The sequence below is a fragment of the Mustela nigripes genome, chromosome 16, assembly GCF_022355385.1.
Source record: "Mustela nigripes isolate SB6536 chromosome 16, MUSNIG.SB6536, whole genome shotgun sequence".
In the NCBI taxonomy this organism is placed as follows: Eukaryota; Metazoa; Chordata; class Mammalia; order Carnivora; family Mustelidae; genus Mustela; species Mustela nigripes.
Window position 1 is genome coordinate 40,545,921 of NC_081572.1, and position 22,529 is coordinate 40,568,449.

Genomic DNA, 22,529 nt, shown 5'->3' on the forward strand with positions numbered 1-22,529 from the left:
CTGTCAAATAAATAAATAAAATCTTAAAAAAAAAAGGCAGAAAAAACCCCAAGCTACATTAAAAAATTCTCATCCCTTATTAAGCATTTATTTTGGGCAATATGCTAGCCATTTAAGAAAAGAGTTTATATATATTTTTCCAAATATGGTCACACTCTTCCCCTCCCTTCTAGGTTCGTGATTCCCATCCTGATTGTGTCATCTGAAGAGTTTTTAAAACTAGCCATTATCTAATTCCCACCAATTCTCTTTGTGATTCAGCTGCAATGGAGTAACCTCCAAGCAATGGTAATTTTTGCATTAATTCTGTATTAATTAATACTGCTCTTGGTCATCAAAATCACTTTTTACAGGTACCATGGCTTGAAAGATCTAGGTTATATTTTAAAATGGGAGGGGAAAAGTCAATTTTATAATCAGTTTATTACCAATTTGTTAAAGAAATTATAATATTATTCAGATAAAGCTAAATGTCAAAAAAGTAAAAAAGGAAGCAAGAGAATACTCATTGCCAATCATGGTGACATCAGGTTATCTTCTGAGGAGTAGAAAGGCCCACACTGGCAATGAAACTGGGCAGAGCTCCCATCTTGTACAATTAAAAATTTGAGATTGTGTATTAGAGCAAATAGTGATAACACAAAGCACTCATGGAGTCAAGTGTCATATATACTTACCTGAGGAAATTAAAAGTGTCCTTTAAAAAATAAGACATTAGCTAGGTAGGTATTTTCATATTCAGCATACACATTTTCTGACAAAAAAATAAAGCTTCTATTGCAAGAGTATTTAAAATTCATCACTCACTAATTAACGCCCTCAGAATGATGCTATCCAATGACAGTTCATGAACAAAGAGAAGTGGTTCCTTTATATCTTAACAGGTTAAGATAAATTTTGAGTTCAAATTTTAAGTTATTTTTGACAAAAGAACACTTTTGTTTTCTATTCCAGGAGTTATGATTCACATATTCAATTCAGGGATTTTAAAGTAGTAAATCAAAAGTTCACAGTGCTTTGATTATATTCTTTTTGTACCAAGGTATAAGGACTTTGATGTTAAGAACTAGTCACTGCTAGTCCATGATCCTCTGCAGTGATCACGAAAAGCAGGGTAAGGCTTAATACTTACGGTATCTACTCTAAAGGGCACTATGCTAGGCACTTCACATTTATTTAAACCCACAACAAATTTATAAATTAGGAAATACGACTTCCATTTCTCAGAGCAGGAAAGAGGCTAGAAGGAGACTTGTGCAAAGAAATTTTTCTTCAGACTAACTCATTCTCTGTTCAATGTACTTTGCTTAGTTGACTCATTTAAATCATGATTCCCAATTTATTTTACCTTCCACTGGGAAGTACCTACTCTGTGGGTAATCAAAGAGTTGCGCACTGGAACTCCAAAATCATTTATAAAGTACTCAGTCTGAAAAGTTTAATTACACTTTTACCTGGGCTTTGTCTAAATTATGTACGAGGAAATAATGTTAACATTTACTGGCTTCCTACCGTGTGTGAGGCACTTATACACGTTATCTTACTTAATCTTCACAATAGCTCAATAAGAGAAATATTCCTCCAGAGGAGGAAATGATGACTCAGAAGCACAGCAACTTGCCTAAGGTGATCGAGTAAACAGAACACATCTTTTGCTTCTTACGAGAAGAAATCTCACTTTGGGTGATAACCCCACTGGCAGTTTTTGCCTGAGAATACGTAGGTTCCCCTCTAAAGTACTATTCTAAGTATTTAAATTATATAATCACATTACTAGAGAGTCTCAAATGTTCACTTACCAACATTAATTTTAAGCATTCAAATCATAAAGCTGCAAACTGTGTTTCAAAATAAGTTCTGTTCAAGTAGTGCATTATTTAGTCATTTTGCGGCTTATTGCACTTCCGGAACCAACTATCGATAAACTTCCTTTTTTTCTACAGAAAGCATTTCAGTTTGCTACAGGACCATTTTTAATCTGAACTGAACCACCCCTTTTGCTTTCTTAGCCAAATCACTAAAATGTCCAGATAGAACAAGAACTCAGCATTCTGCAAAAAGAAGTTAACAGCTGAGGTAAGAAAATTTTCACACAGGCAATCTGGTTTGATCTTTATTTTATGTAAAATTTATTTTTAAAACTAAGATGTTGTTAGTGTTTTCAACTTAAATTCTGCTAGTCTAAAGATGTCTAGGGCAGGTTTTGGAGTTTGGTTGCATGGAATTAAAAAATATGCAATGTTGAGCTTGCCTTGAAGAAAAATTTTCAGCATGGTTTGTATGATACAGCCCTTTTAATTTTGTTCAATCTCAATGGTTAGTCAGCCTTAGTTCTGTAGTTATAAACAATAAACTATAACCCTGGCAGAGAAAGCTAAAGGTGACAAATAAAACTAGAGTCCATGGGACATGACTGAATTTACAATCCCCAAATACCAACTGTTAAAAACTCTAGCTTGCGAGGCACCTGGGTGGCTCAGTGGGTTAAAGCCTCTGCCTTCGGCTCAGGTCATGGTCCCAGAGTGCTGGGATGGAGCCCCACATCAGACTCTCTGTACAGCAGGGAGCCTGCTTCCCCTCCTCTCTCTCTGCCTGCCTCTCTGCCTACTTGTGATCTCTGTCTGTCAAATAAAATAAATAAAATCTTTAAACAACAACAAAAAAACCCTCTAACTTGCTTTCCATAAAGTTGTCCCATATATAACATAATCCATAGATTCAAGTTATTTTTTAATCCCCTTTAGTTTCCATGGTAAAAATGATCACATTCACTTAAATTAAGAAAGAAACCAAAGGAGATTAGATAAGGTACTCAATTATCATTTTTTAATACAAACAGCATTTTATATTTTAGTAATAATAGTTATAGGAAAATAGGTCTCATTTTTAAAGCTAAGACGAAACTGTTATGATAAAATGTATACATATATTCATATCACCTACATATTCAAGCAATACATTGTTATCTGAGCTATTGGTAAGTAGTATAAAATAGATACGGGAAAAAACACTCACAGGATAAATAATAGAAAATTTCTAATCTGCATACAACATGCCTACTCTGTGAGTAAACTGGGCAGTTACAAAGTAAATACCCTCCAAATAAAAACTGCCAAGAGTTTAGTTTACACAGACTTACAATATCGCAGAATATAAATTTATACTGGGTGATACTCTATTTCAACATTTCATAAATATTTATGACTTTCCCTTATAGAAGTCCACTTTGGATTTTTTCTAAGTAACTATTACTTAAGTTAGAAATAAAGATTTTTATCTCTTTTTTAGATAAGACTTGTTTTTCTATATTTTTAAAGGGCCAGTTCAAAATTTGGAGTGTAATAGTACCTGTGTTTTTCAACTAATTCCTATATAACTCTACTGAGAAGAAAATTATGAATTCTGAGTAAGTTCAAATTTGTTAAATATAAATCTGAATCCTTTCAATGTCTGATCTTAAAAAGTCATTTCATATATGATAGCTTATAGGCTAACCATTTAAAATTCTCATAACTAATTTCATAGAATCAGAGGCATAACCTTGCATAACCAGGCATAACCTGGTTTTCTGGTAGTCTTTTTTTCCCTACCCCTTAACTCAAGACTGCCTCCCAAAGTTACTTACGTATCTGTTCCCAGAGAGCTCACATCTCCTTCCTTCATTTATGCTTTAGCATTTCTGCTTCATGATTTTTTTTTTAAGATTTTATTTATTTGACAGAGATCACAAGCAGGCAGAGAGGCAGGCAGAGAGACAGGAGGAAGCAGGCTCCCTGCTGAGCAGAGAGCCCAATGTGGGGCTCCATCCCAGGACCCTGAGATCATGACCTGAGCTGAAGGCAGAGGCTTTAACCCACTGAGCCACCCAGGTGCCTCCTGCTTCATGATTTTACTACGAAAGGCAGTGCAGCATGTTTAGTGACATATACCAGAAGGAAAGGGCTCTTGTGTATGACTGACATGATTTCTTGATCATTGCCTCTATTTACAACTCGGACACTGGCAAGTTATACCACATCTACTCTGCTTGTTAAAATAGAATAGTACCTAACACTGAGTGGGTGCTCAGTAAATGGTAGCTAATACCGATAAAAGTCACCAAATGCTTCCTATCAAGAGTTCAAGGTTAATCTCTTTTTACTCCTTCTCACAGATTCAATCTTAACTGTACCCTTTGCATATTTATGCATCATATTTATGAGAACATGTCTGATACATAAGGACTCCTACCTTTGGTGTTAATTGCCTGTAAGATGTTTAGTTAAAACACAGTTGATGTTTTCCTTCGTCTTTTAAAACATTTTTAAATATTCAGGAAAAGCCAGAGGACCAAAATCACAGATTTAGACCTCAAAGTGCCAACCTATAATAATGAGCAAAATACTGCCATACAAAAGTAGACAATGTGGGATTTGCCTGAGCAGCAGACTAAGGGATTTCTAGAAAAATGCTATATAGAATATGTCTGGGTTCTTTAGAATAATTAGCAGTTATGTTCTGAATTGTGCCAGAAAGAAATAAAAAGAGAGAATCTTAAGAATACTTAGAACAGACAGGAGAACCTGAAATGAAAGCCTAGTGAGTTTGAGAAAATGGGTGAGTCAAGTCCTCCATCATGGAAAAACAGCTCCTCTTGTTCCTTCCCTACGTCCACAAATCCTGTTCAGTGACAGAGAGCAGCACTCTGTGGTTCTTTCTTCCATCTACTTCAATCTTCTCCCCCAACTTCTAATTTTGCCCAACTCTTCCACTTTAATCACCTACCCCAATTTCTTGCTAATTACATAGCTACCACTTTTTCTTCAGCTTTTCACTAACTCTTCAATACCTTCTCTAGTCCACTGACCTTCCCCTTTTCCATATATTGGCTGCCTACTATAATTTCTGCTTTATTTTTCTCTTTGGTTTTATTTTTTTTTATTTCTTTGCACTCCCTTTTCATTTAATATTATCTTACATTTTCTCCTTTCTACTTCCCCCATATGGTTTTTTCTTTCCACCTTCTCTCCCTGAAGAAGAAATGTTGGTTCATCTACGGCCATACCACCCTGAACGCGCCCGATCTCGTCTGATCTCGGAAGAAGAAATGTTGGTTCTTCAGATATACATGGTTTATATATTTAAAAAATATATACATATGTTAAATAACTTTCTGCACTGCTCGTAACACTGGCCTCACTTCTCTGAATTAGAAAAATGTCAGTTTCTTCACTATTATGCCCCTTATATATTCCTCTTTTAAATCCTGCTCTCTCTTTTCTGGGCTATTCTGATTTGTCATAGCAGAAATCTAATACAGATTCTAGCATTCTAATGTAGCAGACCCTTGGAGGGTAGACAGCTAACTGAAGAGTGGGAAGAAGAGACAGAAGAGGTAAAAAATGGAATTTGGTTTTGAGATTGTTGTAACCCTAAATGACAAGTAGAAAAATCTCACATGACCTTTCTATTGACAAAAGAGGTTATGAACTTACCAAAACTGATCTTACAAATTAAAATGGTTTATAATCATGTTCCTGTTCAGGGTCTTTCCTTCTCTAGTGCTTTTTTTTAGTGAATTGAAAAGAGGAACTGTGTGGGTTTTTTAAATTTTAAGTGAAGTCATAAAAGAGGAAACATTTTTGGCTGAAGATAATTCATGGCCTATATTTTCTGTTGCTTTGGATGGCATTTTTAAAAAACTAAAGTGAAACCCTGAAGAATGACTTTTGGGGGTGGTGGAAATCTGTAAGAATAGCAAGTAGGAATGGCACATGGATAACCATATAGAGATGATTCAAATGCCCACATTTATGCCAAAAGTTTCTATTTTTTTCCTGTGAAACCTTTTGCAAAATGGATAACAAGCATAATTTAACAACTTAGATTTATCTTCTCTACTTACATGCTGGCAGAAGTATTAATAAATAGTGAAAAAGTGAAATGGAAAGGAACCATAAACCCAATACAGATTAAGTGTTTCCTGAGCTCTTAAGATATATGGCACTTAGATATAAAGGAATCAAAACCCAAGGCAGTTTAGGGAGGAGAAAGAATACATGCTTGTCAATCAGATGGCGCTGGGTACAAATTCCTTTTTTTTTTTTTTTAAAGATTTTATTTATTTATTTGACAGAGAGAAATCACAAGTAGGTAGAGAGGCAGGCAGAGAGAGAGAGGAGGAAGCAGGCTCCCTGCCGAGCAGAGAGCCCGACGCGGGACTCGATCCCAGGACCCTGAGATCATGACCTGAGCCGAAGGCAGCGGCTTAACCACTGAGCCACCCAGGCGCCCCTGGGTACAAATTCCTTACTTGTGATTTAAAATATATAAAAGTGATAGAACACTAGGCAAACTCTTTTTTTCTTTTTTAAGACTTCATTTATTCGATAGATAAAGAGAGCACTCTCAGGGAGAGTGGCAGGCAGAGGGAGAGGGAGAAGCACCTCTCTGCTAAGCAGGGAGCCTGATGCGGGGCTCGATCCCAAGACCCCAGGATCATAACCTGAGCTGAAGGCAGATGCTTAACTGACTGAGCCACTCAGGCACTCTAGGTAAACTCTTAATCCATGTGAATTCGTGTCTTTATCTGTAAGTCAAGGATTTCTTCATCTTCCTCATGATCATTTAAAGGTTAAATGAAGTAAAGTTTTTATTAAAACACGAGAGAGAGTACAGCACAGAATGTGTTCTATATAAAATTTTTGTTTCTTTTTTGCTTTCTTCAAGGTTCTTGTTTGAATGGGTGGGGATAATAAAAATAAAATGTGCAAGTTAAAAGTAATTAAAAAATAACACAGGGGCACCTGGGTGGCTCAGTGGGTTAAGCCTCTGCCTTCAGCTCGGGTCATGATCCAGGGGTCCTGGGATCGAGACCCGCATCGGGCTCTCTGCTCAGTGGGGAGCCTGCCTCCCCCTGCCTCTCTGCCTACTTGTGATCTCTGTCAAATAAATAAATAAATAATCTTTAAAAAAATAATAACACAATTATTTAAGAGAATAAAGATGTGACTATGGCAGGACCATGAATAATTATCTAAGGAACCATAAAGACAAGACCTAGGAGGGTTTGGGGAATGGTTGAACTCTCTGGGATGTGGTCAGTCACAGAGAACTTGATTTAGGAAGGGGAATTTAAGCTGAGGTCTGACCAGTGAGGACCGGTTCAGACAAGAAAAGAGGATGAGTTTGGGGATGGGGAACATACACTAAGAGGGTGAGAAACAGTGTAATTTCAAGTGTCTATTTAGGGAAAAAAGCATGTGTCTAGAAAGTACTTAAGATGGGAAGAGGTACATTGGCTGAATGAGAAGTTTCAGTCTTGAGACATGAGTCAGGACTGGTAAATTCAAGCCAGAAGGAAGAAAACTCAGTTTAGAATTTTTGTCTTGACAGCAGCAGGGAACCCAGAAGTCAGGGAGCAGTAAGCTGACTATAAACGTTTTTCAGATTACTTCATCAGTAGTATGCAGGAAAGTTTAAAGGAGAAAATTTTAAATTTAGGCCTTTAGTATTAGAAAGAAAATAAAAAGGAAGAGACCACGGAGGGGGGAATAAATCACATGCCCTCTGCTTAAACAGGGTAATTTACCAACACTCTGTACCAAGTAGTAGAGGAGTAAACAATGAAAACTATTCAAATACGCTGAAAAGTCTATTTATTTGCAAAACTTGAGGGAATTCCTCTTCTGTTACTGTGCTTCGCATAAAACATCAAATCTCTCTCACATTGGACTAGAAATCCCAGAAAAACTATAGTTTCTAGTCGATTTCCCAGGATCTAACACCCTGAGATGTTCCTTTCCCTGACGTTAATAACCAACCCAGCATTAATAACCAACCTAACGTTAAGGAATAGCCAAATAGTTACCATTGTGTCTAATGATGTACACAACAGTATATTACACTTAGAGCTGAAACTGTCCTAGTGTAACTCTTCACTTTAGAGAGAAGGCAGTTGAGACAGGAGGGATGAAATGACTAGTTCGCACACTCAGACGCAGAGTCACATGCTGGAAGTAGAACTGGAACTTACTTCTCACGTTTTAGCATCTACCACATCCCACAAAAAGCCCTGCCTGCCAAACTTACACACGAGCCTTCTCTTCCCATGTCCATATGCTGTTCCCCTGACTGCAATACTTTACTTACTTCATTCCTTCTTACAGATTTTTCAAGACAGCTCAAGTTTTACTTCTCTGAAAAACCTTCCCTGAAAGCCTCCCAGGCTGCAATGGTTCCTTGCATACCTTTAGGAGAAAGCTTATTAAACTATTATAATTATTTATTACTTATTTCTACCACTAGAAACTCGGTGTGGGGGGGGTGTATCTCTTAAACCTAGAACAGACCTGACACAAAGATAATGTTTATCGATAAATGAATGAAAGCAGCAGTGGGACAACTTAACCAATTGGCAACAACTGACTCAACCAGATTCAAAGACTGTTTAGGATTCTGAGTTGAACTGACTCCTTTAAGAGTATGAGATCCGGGGCGCCTGGGTGGCTCAGTGGGTTAAAGCCTCTGCCTTCGGCCCAGGTCATGATCTCAGGGTCCTGGGACCGAGCCCCGCATCAGGCTCTCTGCTCAGCAGGGAGCCTGCTTCCTCCTCTCTCCCTGCCTGCCTCTCCACCTACTTGTGATCTCTGTCTGTCAAATAAATAAATAAAATAAAATTAAAAAAAAAAAAAGAGTATGAGATCCTAGGGGTGCTTCGATAGCTCAGTTGGCTAAGCATCAGACTCTTGATATCGCCTCAGGTCATGATCTCAGGGTCAGGACATGAAGCCTGCTGGCTCGGCGCTCAGCACATAGGCTGCTTGAGATTCTCTCCCTCTTCTTCTGTCCCTCCCCATACTTGTGGCTCAAAATAAAATCTTAAAAAAAGAGTATAAGATCCTAACATAAAGAGACAGTGATAGACTGATGATACTGTAGAGACTACTAACACAATAGACTCTCTGCATACAAAACTTAAACAAAGGTAGCACCGTATGAAAATAAAGAGAGCCAGTTTCCACGTGAAAATGAATTCTGTGTTTTAAATATTTTAAATTTGCTGACAGTAGGATATATACATGGAAATGTCCACCAAGAAGTCATGTAAATGGAATGGAATTAATGAGTTTAGGCTGGATGTGCAGGTTTGGGAGCTATGGCATATAGGTGAGAGCTGAAAATTTATGCAATCAGGGTTAGAGAAAAGTAGCTAAGAGTGAGGACTGAATAACAAGTACCCATATTTAAGAAGGGAAAAACAGGAGCTAGTGAGATTAACATGAAAGGAAGACTATCACAAAGAGCTACTTGGATAGTAGTAAAGGCATAGTCAATAGCATCAAATGTGGTCAAGAGAGGGAGAGAAAAAAAGAATAAAATCAAGACTTTGGATTAGGTAACAGATGATTACTGGTGTCCTTCAAAGCAACAGGATCAGTGTATTTCTAGCAGTAAGGAAGAAAAGAATAGAGAGCACATGGAACCAGCACCCACAGCCTATGTGTATCACAAGTATGATGGTAAAATGAAGGATTGCAATGTAACGAACCGAGGAGGGCAGCAAAGCCAAGTACAGGTCTTATGAAAGAATTAAGAGACTATTGCCTATGAGGTCCAAATGTTGTAAGGTTAAGTTAGGATATATTCAAAAGAATTTATTTACACCACAGTGTATCAAGTCTAAATTAGAAACAATAAATACTTATTAGGTACCTACCTACTTTATGCCAGACACCAAATAATACCTGCCTTTCTTTCTCTCATTATAAAACCACTGGTAAAGAGGAAACATTCTGGAATGGATCCCAAATATTTCATCTTAATTTTGTTTTGTGGATACATCAGTAATACATTTTCCTCAGAGAGAGAAGCAATTACAACAGAGAAGCAACCACAGTCTACTTTATTTAGATCACCAAGGCTATCTAACTCAGCTAATTCTCAAACCACAACAGAGAATCCTATGAGTCAACCAACACAATTCAACCATGTTTCTCCGGAACAGCCAGTACCAACTGTTAAAGCTGCTGATGAACAAACACCACCAACTGCCCATGCTTCGTCTGAAGAACCAGCAGCACACACTTCTGCTGGGCAACCACTTGCCTATAACAACACCGGACAACCAGTATCAATGGCCAACATGTCTTCCCAACAGACAGCAGTACCCGTGTTTACTTCTGCTGGACAACTACCACCATCTGCCCATACTTCTACCAAACGACTGCCACCATTTGTCTATACTTCCACTCAACAGCCATCATCCGTCCGTACCTCTTCTAGGAAACCAACACCACCAACTGTTCATAATCCAACTGTACAACCAACAAGTATCAAAAGCTCGCGGAGGATTACTCCAGGATTCATCCTAGAAACTACCAGTAGCAAAACTATCTCACATGAAACCAGTGCTAATTCAATAGCTTCCATATTAATTGGCGTAATTCTGACTTCTATGTTGGTATCTATAATCATAATTGTACTATGGAAATGTTTGAGAAAACCAGCTTTAAGTGATCAGAATTGGGCAGGTAGGTCTCCATTTGCTGATGGTGAAACCCCCGACATATATATGGATAACATTAGAGGAAACGAAGTCCCCACAAAACGTACATCAATTGTTACATTTATGCCTTGGAAATCAAACAAAAGCACACTCTTAGCAGAGGACTTGGAAATTAAGTTGTTTGACTCAAATGAACACACTGAAGATTCCAACCCCCTCAAAACAGAAAAAACAAAAGATGAAGTAAATGGTACATCAGAGGAGAGCCCTGGTGGATCAACGATCGGCACTGCAGTTTCCTCTTCAGATGATGCAGATCTGCTTCCACCGCCTCCCCCACTTCTTGATTTGGAAGAACAGGAGAATAACCAATGTGACAAACCCACTATGACAGTTCTATCTCCTCTTCCAAATGCTTCCTCCAATCTCCCACCATCTCTGGACTGTCTTAATCAAGTCTGTAAAAATCATAATACCGAGTTCGAACAAACATTTCCACCTCCACCTGACTCACTTAACTTGCCCCTGGAACCAGGAGATTTCATGAAAAACCAGGAAGATTCCAACAATGGGATCCAGTGTCAGGAGTTCTCTATTCCTCCTGATTGTGATCAGGATCACAGTGAATACTTGCCGCCCCCACCTGAAGAACTGTTATAAATATTGTAACTTGCTTTTTAGCTGATTTTCCATCTTTCTTATGAACTCCATCTTTTGTTTTTCTTCATGTGATGAAAGCAACTGGTAGCCAATTTTGATTTTTTTTCAGGAACTACCTGAATCTGCTCAAAGTTCACATGTATAAGTGGAACTTCTTTTTTTAAAAATGATGTAACAGGGATTTAATCACTGTACCCAACTTTAATGTATAGTATGTTTTATAGATGTATGTAAATAACTTAGCCATTTTGGAAACAAGCAATCTACATATACTTAATATCACATAATAGATATTTTTTCCCCTCAAAACCTGTGTATAAAGTTACCCTGAATAAATAACTTTGTTTTTCCATTTCAAAGTTTGAAGTCGTGGGCAGGAATAAGAAATTAAATACATGATCCGAGTTTCAAACAAAACTCCAAATTTTAAATTAATACCTCAAGTATTATATAAATACGCCAGGGATGTGGGGATGAGAAACTAAAATGCGTATTTGAGAACACAAAAATTTCCTTTTAGCTCTCACTGAAAACAGTAAAGCAAATCTGTTAAAACATCAAATGGAGGGGTGCTCCATTTGGCTCAGTGGGTGGGTGGCTCAGTGGATTAAGCTCCTACCTTTGGCTCAGAGCCCTGGGATTGAGCATCATTGGGCGCTCTGCTCAGCGGGGAGCCTGCCCCCCCCCCCACTACTTGTGATCTCTCTGTGTCAAATAAACAAATAAATAATCTAAAAAAAAACCAAACCATCAAATGGAGGGGACGTTGGATTAGGGATATCTACTTCAAAAGAATAGAAGCATACACCAAAAACTGTTGATATTTCCCTATCTCGCTGGGAGAACACAATTTTTTAAAAATTAGCCTCTTTAAAGAATTTCTTCTTTCTATGGCTCAAGCACCACCCAGAAAAGAAATCTTACAATGGAAAACAAAACCACATACACTAAACCACACCTCTTTGGCTTTGTTCCAAATCTGAATGATTTTCCAAGAAAAACAGACTGTATCAAATACAGATGGTTCTCAACTTTCACTAAACTTACTTATACTTTCTGACACTCTATATTTAAGTTCTTAAACCACCACTCCAATGCGGAATTTCATCTTTCCTCCATGACCTGATAAGTGATGAATCTGAGTTATCAGAGCAGGGGTGGCCCCAATCTTTGGCAGTGTCCATATGGCAAGTGTTCCTTGGCTATGCTTGCTGGGGTGCCAGCCTGTGCCTGCAGAAGTGCCTCTTTGCCCAACAAGCATGTAGTGGTCCTCCTTGCCCTACCCTAACTCCCAGGGGAAGTCTCACTCATAATCAAATGTGGTGGTCTTGTTGGTAGTTTAACCTTAAAGAACCCCTCATATTTCTGAAGTTTTTCAGAACAAAACACTTTATTTGTAGCACTCATGTTCAATAAACTAACAAAGCTCCACCTTTTTTTTTTTTTTTAAGATTTTATTTATGTATTTGAGAGAAAGAGAGAGAGAGCATGAGAGGGGAGAATGTCAGAGGGAGAAGCAGACTCCCCATGAGTTTAGGCTGGATGTGCAGGTTTGGGAGCTATGGCATATAGGTGAGAGCTGAAAATTTATGCAATCAGGATTAGAGAAAAGTAGCTAAGAGTGAGGACTGAATAACAAGTACCCATATTTAAGAAGGGAAAAACAGGAGCTAGTGAGATTAACATGAAAGGAAGACTATCACAAAGAGCTACTTGGATAGTAGTAAAGGCATAGTCCCAGGACTCCAGGATCATGACCTGAGAGAAAGGCAGCTGCCCAACCAACTGAGCCACCCAGGTTCCCCAAAGCTCCACCTTCAATTAAAAAAAAAAAAAAAGAGGAAGCTTTTGGACACTGAAATTTTATCTATAAGGTTTCCCTTTAAATCTTTTAAACTGTCCCTTACTGACCATTAAAACTTTTTATCTGTAGAAACACTTCCTTGAACTAATTTTTCCTGATGCTTATTCCTGAAGCATATTTACTATCCTATTATACTGGTTCTCTGTCTTTCACATTAAAACATTTCTCTCATGTTGTTTTTCAAACTTGGCACTTTTAAGGTTTATTTACCCAGCAGCCATCAGGAATTTAAGAACTTCCTATTAATCTTCTGAACGGGAAGTATTCTAGTTAGCTTAAGTAAGATACACTTAAGACTTTGATGCGCTTTAAACCCACATAACTCTCCTCATTTTACATGTAAGATGGTTACCTAAAGAGGCTCTTTCCACACTTTTGCTCTTCTTTCTCATCACCTTCTTTCCTGATCTCTTGAAGGGTGGGTGCTGGGAAATATCGGGGAGTACCAACTCTTACAGATAAATCAGGAGCTGATGACCTGGTTATAGACTTGTCTGATCTCTTTAAAACCTACATGCAGCTTTCTTCCTTCTATTTGTTGTACAACTTAAGAATCACAGACTTAGTGTCAGCAGCTAGTTTTTGGTTTCTTTCTTTCTTTTTTAAATTCTCTGCCAGGGGGAAAAATAACTCCCATTTTCTGCATGCAATTTTTCCCCACTGAGGTCAGTGGAAGCTGAGCAGCCAAACAGTGGCAATCCTTGCTTAATCAGCAGAAAGAAATTCAAGCTAATAAAAGAAATACAGGAGAAAAGAAAATGCTAGAAAAAAGAAAGACTTAAAAAAAGATGAAAGAACCAGGACCCAGAGCATTAGAGAAAGTTTACTTCATAAACATGGCGGAAGAACAAGGCATAAGGGAATAAAAAGTGACTGAATTACCACACAGCAGTGGTGCGCTTACCAGATCAGCATTAATTAGATTGAGAAACAACCCTGAAGACCACCTAGTTCCATTCCTTTTATTTGTTAACTGCTGAGAAAATTGGCTGGAGAGAGTAGCGATTTTCTTAGTGGTGATATTCTTAGTGGTGATACTAAAAGCTGTGTCTGTTCCCAGACTCCTGGTTCAGCACTGTTCTCACTTATATAGGACCAACGAGCACATACTTCATGCACTGCAACATATGTATGTATTATTTACATATTCCATTTGCAGCTGGTAGTGGGGGACACAATGACTTGACCTGTAATTATTATTACCTAGTTCTAATAAAAAAAGTAAAGTACAAAATATCTGGGTACCTAGAATTAAAACATTATAATAATCATGTACCATGATACTGATACATGATTAGATGAGTGGAATGGAAAGTCCAGAAATGGACTCCAATCTCCAATCAGTAGAAAGAGCTAGGGGGACAAATGGATATACATTTGGAAAAAGATAAAACTGGATCCATACTTCACACTACATTAGAATAAACACCAAACGGACCAGAGATCTAAATATAAAGCATAAAATTATACAAGTAATAGAAGAAAATATGAGATTTCTTTTATAATGTGGAATGTGTAAAACCTAGGAAAAAGAAGAATTTAAATGGTTCCTAAAAACGTAAAGATATACAACATTCCTCATAATAAGAGATGTATTTAAAATTACGTGGAGATACTCTTACTTATCAGATTGATATAAAGCCACAAGTTCCACAACAAAGTGTATGGTGAGATGATACAGACCTGACACCTTGGTATGCTGCTGCTGGGATTGCAAAATGGTAGGATCAGACAGAAGAAGCCAGTAATATCTGGGTAAGTTCTAAATGAATTTACCCTTTTACTCAGTAATCCCATTTTTAGGGATCTTTTCCTTTTTTTTTTAAAGGATTTTATTTATTTATTTGACAGAGAAAGAGAAACAACGAGAGAGGGAACATAAACAGGGGAACTGCGAGAAGAAGAAGCAGGCTTCCCCACCAAGCAGGGAGCCAGACTCCGGGCTCCATCCCAGAACCCTGGGCTTATGACCTGAGCCAAAGGCAGATGCTTAACTACTGAGCCATCCAGGGGCCCCTTTAGGAATCTTTTTCAAAGATTCATTGGACAAAATATGAAACTACTTAGGTTCAAGGGTATTCACTGGCACTATTTATAACAGCAAAAGTCTGGAAACAACCCACATGTCCATCAACATGGACTGGGTGAATAAACCATGGTACATTCCCAAATGGGGTCCTATGCATTGTGAAATGAATGTGAAAGATCCCTATATGCTGATGTAGCATGATCTTCAAGATATATTCAGGAAAAAAAAGAACAAGATGTGTAAACAGTAGGGGTGCCAGTGTGCCTCAGTCAATTAAGCATCTGACTCATGGTTTCAGCTACGGTTGTGATCTTAGGGTCCTGGGATTGAAACCCCTGATGAGCCCACAACAGGATCCGTGCTCAGCGTGGAGTCTGCTTGTCCCTCTCCCTCCCTCTCTGCTGTTTGTGCTCTCTTTCTCAAATAAATAAAGTCTTTTCTTTTTAAAAGGATGTATAATAGTATATTTAATATGCAGCCCTTAATATAAGAAAAGGGAGTAAGAACGTATAATACATACACATCTTAGTATGTTTGCAAAAAAAAAAAAAAAAGAAAGAAAAGAAAAGAAATAAAGAGAAAAAGAAAAAGAAAAGAAATACAGTTAAAATATAACCAGGAGCGCCTAGGTGGCTCAGTGGGGTAAAGCCTCTGCCTTCGGCTCTGGTCATGATCCCAGGGTCCTGGGATCGAGCCCCACATCGGGCTCTCTGCTCAGCAGGGAGCCTGCTTCCTCCTCTCTCTCTCTCCCTGCCTCTCTGCCTACTTATGATCTCTATCTGTCAAATAAATAAATAAAATCTTTAAAAAATATATAACCAAAAGCAAATACAAATGGTCACCAATAAGAGGAAGAGCAGATATAGGGTGAAGGGGATAGAGAAGATATATCTGAATACACCTTGTCACATAGTTTTGACTTAAGCAATCCCTAAGAACTAATGAACCTAACTTCATGCAAAGTTGGTTATATAAACATACAGAAAAATCCTTATTTCAAGTTGCATGCGAGCACAGAATTGACTACATATCCTTAGTGAGATATATTCTAAGAACAAATAGAGCTACAAAGAAATCTTACGTTTTATTCAGTAGTCTGTAATCTAATTGTAGCAATACTGGCATTACTCTGAAACTATTGTACGATGATACAACAATTATGTTAATGCTGTTAGAGACCATTTATAGGAAATATGGGGGATAAAGGAACAAATGAAATGTTCATAAAGAAGCAAACAGATAGATCGAGATGAACAAATAACCGAGTTTTGGCAACAAGCCAATAGTATGGGAAAAAAGGTGTGCAGAGGGGAGAACAGAAAGATCCACCTGGTTTTGAGGTGGTAATTTCTATCTTGTCAGTTCATACATCCTATTAAATACTTTGTTCAGTACTCTTAATTGTTTTCAGCAGCAAATTCAATCTGAATAGCCAACAATATTACTAAAGATAGAAAATATAATACTTTTACTCTCAAGCATGACAAATTTTATGAACTTAAGAAATAAAAACAAACTATACACTTATCATGACAAGCACAGAGTAATGTACAGAATTGTGGAATCACTATTTTGTAGACCTGAAGCTAATAGAACATTCTATGTTAACTATACTGGAATCAAAATAAAATGAAATGGGAATGAAAAAATAAAATAAAATGGGAATGAGTTAAAAAAAAAAAAAAAAGACAAACTGATTAGATTTCCAAACTGTTGATTACCACAGGACAGTTGTTCCCTGGCATCTGCCAATCTGTTATACCTTTCACAATGTTGGGGTGATATATCCTAGGACAGTGTGTTTCACAAAAGAATATATAAATGGAAAAAAAAAATATATATATATGCTTAGTCTAGAATAGTTGCCTAAATAGCTGTAATTCCTGACTTGACAGGCTTATCTAAAATGCAGTGTGACATTAGAAGGAAAGGAAAAGTGAAGGGGAGGAAATTGGAGGGGGAGATGAACCATGAGAGACTGTGGACTCCAAGAAACAAACTAAGGGTTTGGGGGTGGGGGTGGGGGATGGGGGAGCCTGTTGGTGGGTATTAAGGAGGGCATGAACTGCTTGGAGCACTGGTGTTATATGTAAACAATGAATCTGGGACACTGCATCAAAAACTAATGATGTATTATATGGTGATTAACATAACACAATAAAAATTTGAAAAAATAAAAAATATTAAATGCAATGCATCTGAAATAATACCTAATACCTAAGAGAAGTTGTAACAAACACTTAAGCCTATACAAAATTCTTATTTTTTGAGTAATAATAAAATACTATTATATTATTTCATGGGAATTTTTTTTTAAGCTTTTATTTATTTATCTGAGAGAGGGAGAGAGAGACAGCGACAGAGAGCATGAGCTCAGTGTGGGGAGAGGCAGAAGCAGGCTCCCCGCTATGCAGGACCCTGGGATCATGACCTGAGCCAAAGGCAGACACTTAACCCACTGAGCCACCCAGGGGCCCCTATTTCATGAGAATTTCTAAAAGCATAAGGACAAATTATTATAATTCAAATACATTAAAATATTTCCCCTCTTTTTGAGGATTTTATAATAATCTTTGAAAAAGAGGAAGCAACTGGTATGTCCCCAAACCTGAAATGAGAAATACTGGCACTGTTGTTGTATTGGAATTTTCTATTATATATAGCAGAACCTAATCTCAATAAAGCCTACTCCCCAAATCATTTGAATCATAACTTAATGAAATAACAAGTCCTTGGTTTCAAAAAAAAATTACTGGTAAGTATAATGGACACTTCCACACTGATGTAATGAGACTTCCTTGAAGTATAATAGTAAAACAGGAGTTAAAATATAAGAAATCTAAATGTCAAAACAATCATTCCTTATTTCCACAACAATATTGCTGAATGTAGTATTTTTAAACACATTGCTTTTAAGCACTAAGATTGATGACTGGTTTCTGAAATCCATAAAAAGAATCTTATTAAGAGTCCAATGCTGAACTCTCCAAGTAAAGTGGGAATAAAGCACCTAATCAATAATAAGTTTCTAACACTGCAGACTTTTAGAATGTAGATACTTTTCAAGGAACATTAATTTTATACAAAAGGTGACTCCTAGAGTATAGTTTCTTTTCTAAGAAAATAAATTTCAAATTTTTAATATAATAAATTCTATTTGGGGTAAAATATGGGGCAAAATAATAACAAATAATAACTTAGAGAAAAAAAGGATTAACAACAAGGCATAAGGAGATTTTCTTTACATGGAATGTACTAATAATTGCTTGTTTTTTAAATAGTAAAAATTTTGTAATGAAAATGCCATGACTTTATCTGCTTTCTTTTCTAAGATAAACTGGCTATCCTGGAAATTAGATTTGATTTTAACAGATTATTTATATAATCAATCCACTAAAAAGGGAAGCAGAAGGGACTATAAATCTGGTCACATTTTATAAAACTCATGACCAAAAGTTTTTGTCTTTGACATTATTTCATGCAATTTAAAAACTCTAAATTACTTTCTCAGTAAGACTGAATGTGAGGGGCGCCTAGGTGGCTCAGTCATTAAGCGGCTGCCTTTGGCTCATGTCATTATCCTGGGGTCCTGGGATCGAACCTCACATGAGGTTCCTTGCTCAGTGGGGAACCTGCTTCTCCCTCTCCCACTCCCCCTGCTTATGTTGCCTCTCTTGCTGTGTGTCTGTCAAATAAATTTCAAAAAATCTAAAAAAAATAAAATAAAATGTGAAACATTCTGAAGAAATCACCTAAAGTTGATGCTATTATTTTTAAAACATAAAATCAAATAAACAGTTATTCCTACAGCATCAAAGAGGTCTCTGGAGAAAAGAATTCATATACGTATTGACTGAACAAAATAAGTTGCATGTTGTAAAATATCCTTCACCTAAAAAGCATAAAATAAAACATATCTGACCACATAAATTTAATTAAAAGCATATGATGCTCATTTTAAAATGCAGTCTTGCTTGTATAGTCTGGGTTAAATGATCCTTTGTATCAAAAGATAAAGACAAAATAACCATATGGAAGTACTTGAGTATTTCCGAAAAAGGAAGATGAAGATTTAAGCGGTTGATAAACTCAAAGAGCTGATTATACGTAATAATCACCATGTTGGGGGAGCATATGAAAATGAAACAGATTGTATTATGTTATTCTCAAAAGTGACATGACAATTGAACCATTTTAGAACAACATGAAAAGGCAGGAGTTAAAAATAGTTAAATGAACATCTTAGAAAAACCATCCACAGGGAAGGTCAAATTCATTTTCAACATTTTTTAATGTGTAAAAAGAATAGAGTAGAGGCTTTAAAAAGAACCACAAATTCTTCATGAGGCCATGTTCGAATGCAGAACATCAGCTCAGACAGATACACAAAAATGAGAAAGGGCCAGGTCTAAGGTACACGAGGCACTATATCCTATAGCAAATCAGAGATCCATAGGAATGCTCAATGCCGTAATTTTTTTTTTTAATGGGGGGGTCCATTTTGTTGCGTGTGCACCTCTTGCAATAGATTCGAGTCAGCGCCAATGACAGCTCTGCAGTCCTCCTCTGTGGTACTGATCAGGTGGTTGCAGAGCTTCAGCTCCCAGCAACACAATGCAGCTGAGCAGGCAAGCACAGCCCACAGCCAGAAGCGGTTCCCACTCTCCAGAACAAGGCGACCTTTAAGATTAAGTTTCCCGGAGAAAATGAGATGCTGCTGCTGAAGACGACACTATGGTAAGCTGTTATTTAGATCAGTAAAAGACTGACTTTGGGAATTTTTTCCCCCTTTTTTTAAAGAAAAAGTCAGTGTGAGGACTGAATATATATTCAGAAGCAAGTGCATGCACCAGAAATTTGCTGCAGTGTCAGTAGAGGGGTTTCTTTTTAATATTCATTCACTTTGTGAATGTCCACACTGCTTTCTTTTAGCATCGGCACTGAAATAAACAGAAAAAATCACTATAAAATGCGAGGTTTAAGGATATGGTCTTGGTCTGAATTTTTCAGGTGCCTTAAAATGTTTTACGAGGATATATTTATCCTAAAAAGACAAAGATGAATTTTAAAGTATCGTTTTAATATCTAAATAAAATCTTACTCTAAACACACATTGACTATTACATTACTGCAGAGATTTAAAAAAAGAAAAAAAAAAAAAACAAAACAGACTCGACAGCCATTTTTTCCTATCTGAGTAAGAAAGGATATTATCAAAAATAGTAATAGCATAAGATTCTGACTCTGTATTTGCAGAGAATGCCATTTTGTAATGTAAAGGCTCTAGGAAGATAAATTAAGAAAGACTATGGTAAAAGAAGGGAGAAGAGAAGGGTGAAAATGCAGAAGCAAGTAGGGGGAGAGAGTCCCTCTCTACCACATAGCCCCAATTGAAGGATTAAGCATTTGGACTATAAATGAAGGGGAGCTTTGTTAGTTTAATCACTGGAACAATTATAAAAGGACTCAACAACAAGGAGGTTTATTGAAAATTTTGCCTAATGCTAACTGACCCATGCAGATGCCTAATTGTGTTTGCATATTAAAAGAAGGGTGTATCTGTTTGTTTCCAGGCTTTGATGGAATATCAGATACTGAAAATGTCTCCCAGCTTGTTCATCCTTCTGTTTCTCACACCTGGTATTTTATGCAGTTGTCCTCTCCAATGTATATGCACAGAGAGGCACAGGCATGTGGACTGTTCAGGCAGAAACTTGACTACATTACCATCTGGACTGCAAGAGAATATTATCCATTTAAATCTGTCTTATAACCATTTTACTGATCTTCATAACCAGTTAACCCAATATACCAATCTGAGGACCCTGGACATTTCAAACAACAGGCTCGAAAGCCTGCCTGCTCAGTTACCTCGGTCCCTCTGGAACATGTCTGCAGCTAACAACAACATTAAATTGCTTGACAAATCTGATACTGCTTATCAGTGGAACCTTAAATTTCTGGATGTTTCTAAGAATATGCTGGAAAAGGTTGTCCTCATTAAAAATACACTAAGAAGTCTTGAGGTTCTCAACCTCAGTAGTAACAAACTTTGGACAGTTCCAACCAATATGCCCTCCAAACTACATATCGTGGACCTGTCTAACAATTCCTTGACACAAATCCTTCCAGGAACATTAATAAACCTGACCAATCTCACACATCTTTACCTGCACAATAATAAGTTCACATTCATTCCAGATCAAGCTTTTGACCAACTCTTTCAGTTGCAAGAGATAACCCTTTACAATAACAGGTGGTTGTGTGACCACAAACAAAACATTACTTACTTACTGAAGTGGATGATGGAAACAAAAGCCCATGTGATAGGGACTCCCTGTTCTAGCCAAATATCATCTCTGAAGGAACATAACATATATCCCACACCTCCTGGATTTACCTCAAGCTTGTTCACTGTAAGTGGGATGCAGACAGTGGACACCATTAACTCTCTGAGTATGGTTACTCAACCCAAAGTGACCAAAACACCCAAACAATATCGAACAAAGGAAACAACGTTTGGTGCCACTCTAAGCAAAGACACCACCTTTGCTAGCACTGACAAGGCTTTTGTGCCCTACCCAGAAGAGACATCCATAGAAACCATCAGTTCACATGAAGCAGCAGCTGCAACTCTAACTATTCATCTCCAAGATGGAATGGTTACAAACACAAGCCTCCCTAGCTCAACAAAATCATCCCCAACACCCATGACCCTAAGCATTACTAGTGGCATGCCAAATAATTTCTCTGAAATGCCTCAACAAAGCACAACCCTTAACTTACGGAGGGAAGAGACAACCACAAATGTAAAGACTCGCTTACCTTCTGTGGCAAGTGCTTGGAAAGTAAATGCTTCATTTCTCTTAATGCTCAATGCTGTGGTCATGCTGGCTGTTTGAGGGTCTGCATTTTTTTTTGGAAACTAATGAAAGAACTCTTCCCTGATGTACAGTTGGGAAAATATGTCCCTATCTAACCAGTGATTCAAGCTATATAAGTATTCAAGAAAGCCAGTCTTACATTTCTGACTCTGATGTAATGAAGTAACTTGTCTTAAATAAAAGAAGTGCACAATGTCTTGGTACTCGCTGCTATTTTACTGTCTTAATTAAGTAAAACTAATGAGTTTCCTTCTTTTTAATGAAATGTTTTCTTTTTAAGGCTTCAATTTATTGCACAAGATATAAAGCATCTAAACTTTAATATGTATTTTATGTATGTTTACATTGTCAAACATCTGGGGAAAAAAAATAAAAGGTCTATGCTCATAACTGTGTCATTTGGCTTTCTAGTCATACCAACTTAATCTATTGAGTAGAGTCAAAATGACCTAACCATTTCTGTTCTGGGGTACCCTCATAAAGTCTTTATGGTAAATGACATGTTGGAGGTATCCAAGGATTTTGTCACTGAAGTATAACCGTGGTTGTCCCCCCATGAATGGTTATGCCACATCATTATGTTACACACAAACCATAATTGTTTCA

At 37.3% G+C, this 22,529-nt stretch overlaps 3 protein-coding genes across 10 annotated transcripts in view; 2 read left to right on the forward strand and 1 right to left on the reverse strand.

The window, feature by feature from the left end:
* NF1 (neurofibromin 1) overlaps nucleotides 1–22,529 on the reverse strand; it is a 252,360-nt gene that overhangs the window by 51,564 nt on the left and 178,267 nt on the right. The window lies entirely within an intron of this gene.
* On the forward strand, nucleotides 1,987–11,498 carry EVI2B (ecotropic viral integration site 2B). 2 transcript variants are annotated; one of them, XM_059379422.1, is made up of 2 exons: nucleotides 1,987–2,076; nucleotides 9,764–11,498. In XM_059379422.1, exon 2 carries the CDS (start codon nucleotides 9,779–9,781, stop codon nucleotides 11,144–11,146), a length of 1,368 nt encoding a protein of 455 aa, XP_059235405.1. In that variant the 5' UTR covers nucleotides 1,987–2,076; nucleotides 9,764–9,778; the 3' UTR covers nucleotides 11,147–11,498. The 2 variants fall into 2 exon arrangements, with proteins under 2 accessions (XP_059235405.1, XP_059235406.1); XM_059379423.1 differs by lacking the exon at nucleotides 1,987–2,076 and adding an exon at nucleotides 3,305–3,406.
* OMG (oligodendrocyte myelin glycoprotein) lies at nucleotides 1,989–22,307 on the forward strand. Its single transcript, XM_059379424.1, has 3 exons — nucleotides 1,989–2,076; nucleotides 19,568–19,776; nucleotides 20,613–22,307. The coding sequence occupies exons 2-3, from the start codon at nucleotides 19,774–19,776 to the stop codon at nucleotides 21,939–21,941; spliced, it is 1,332 nt and encodes a 443-aa protein (XP_059235407.1). The 5' UTR covers nucleotides 1,989–2,076; nucleotides 19,568–19,773; the 3' UTR covers nucleotides 21,942–22,307.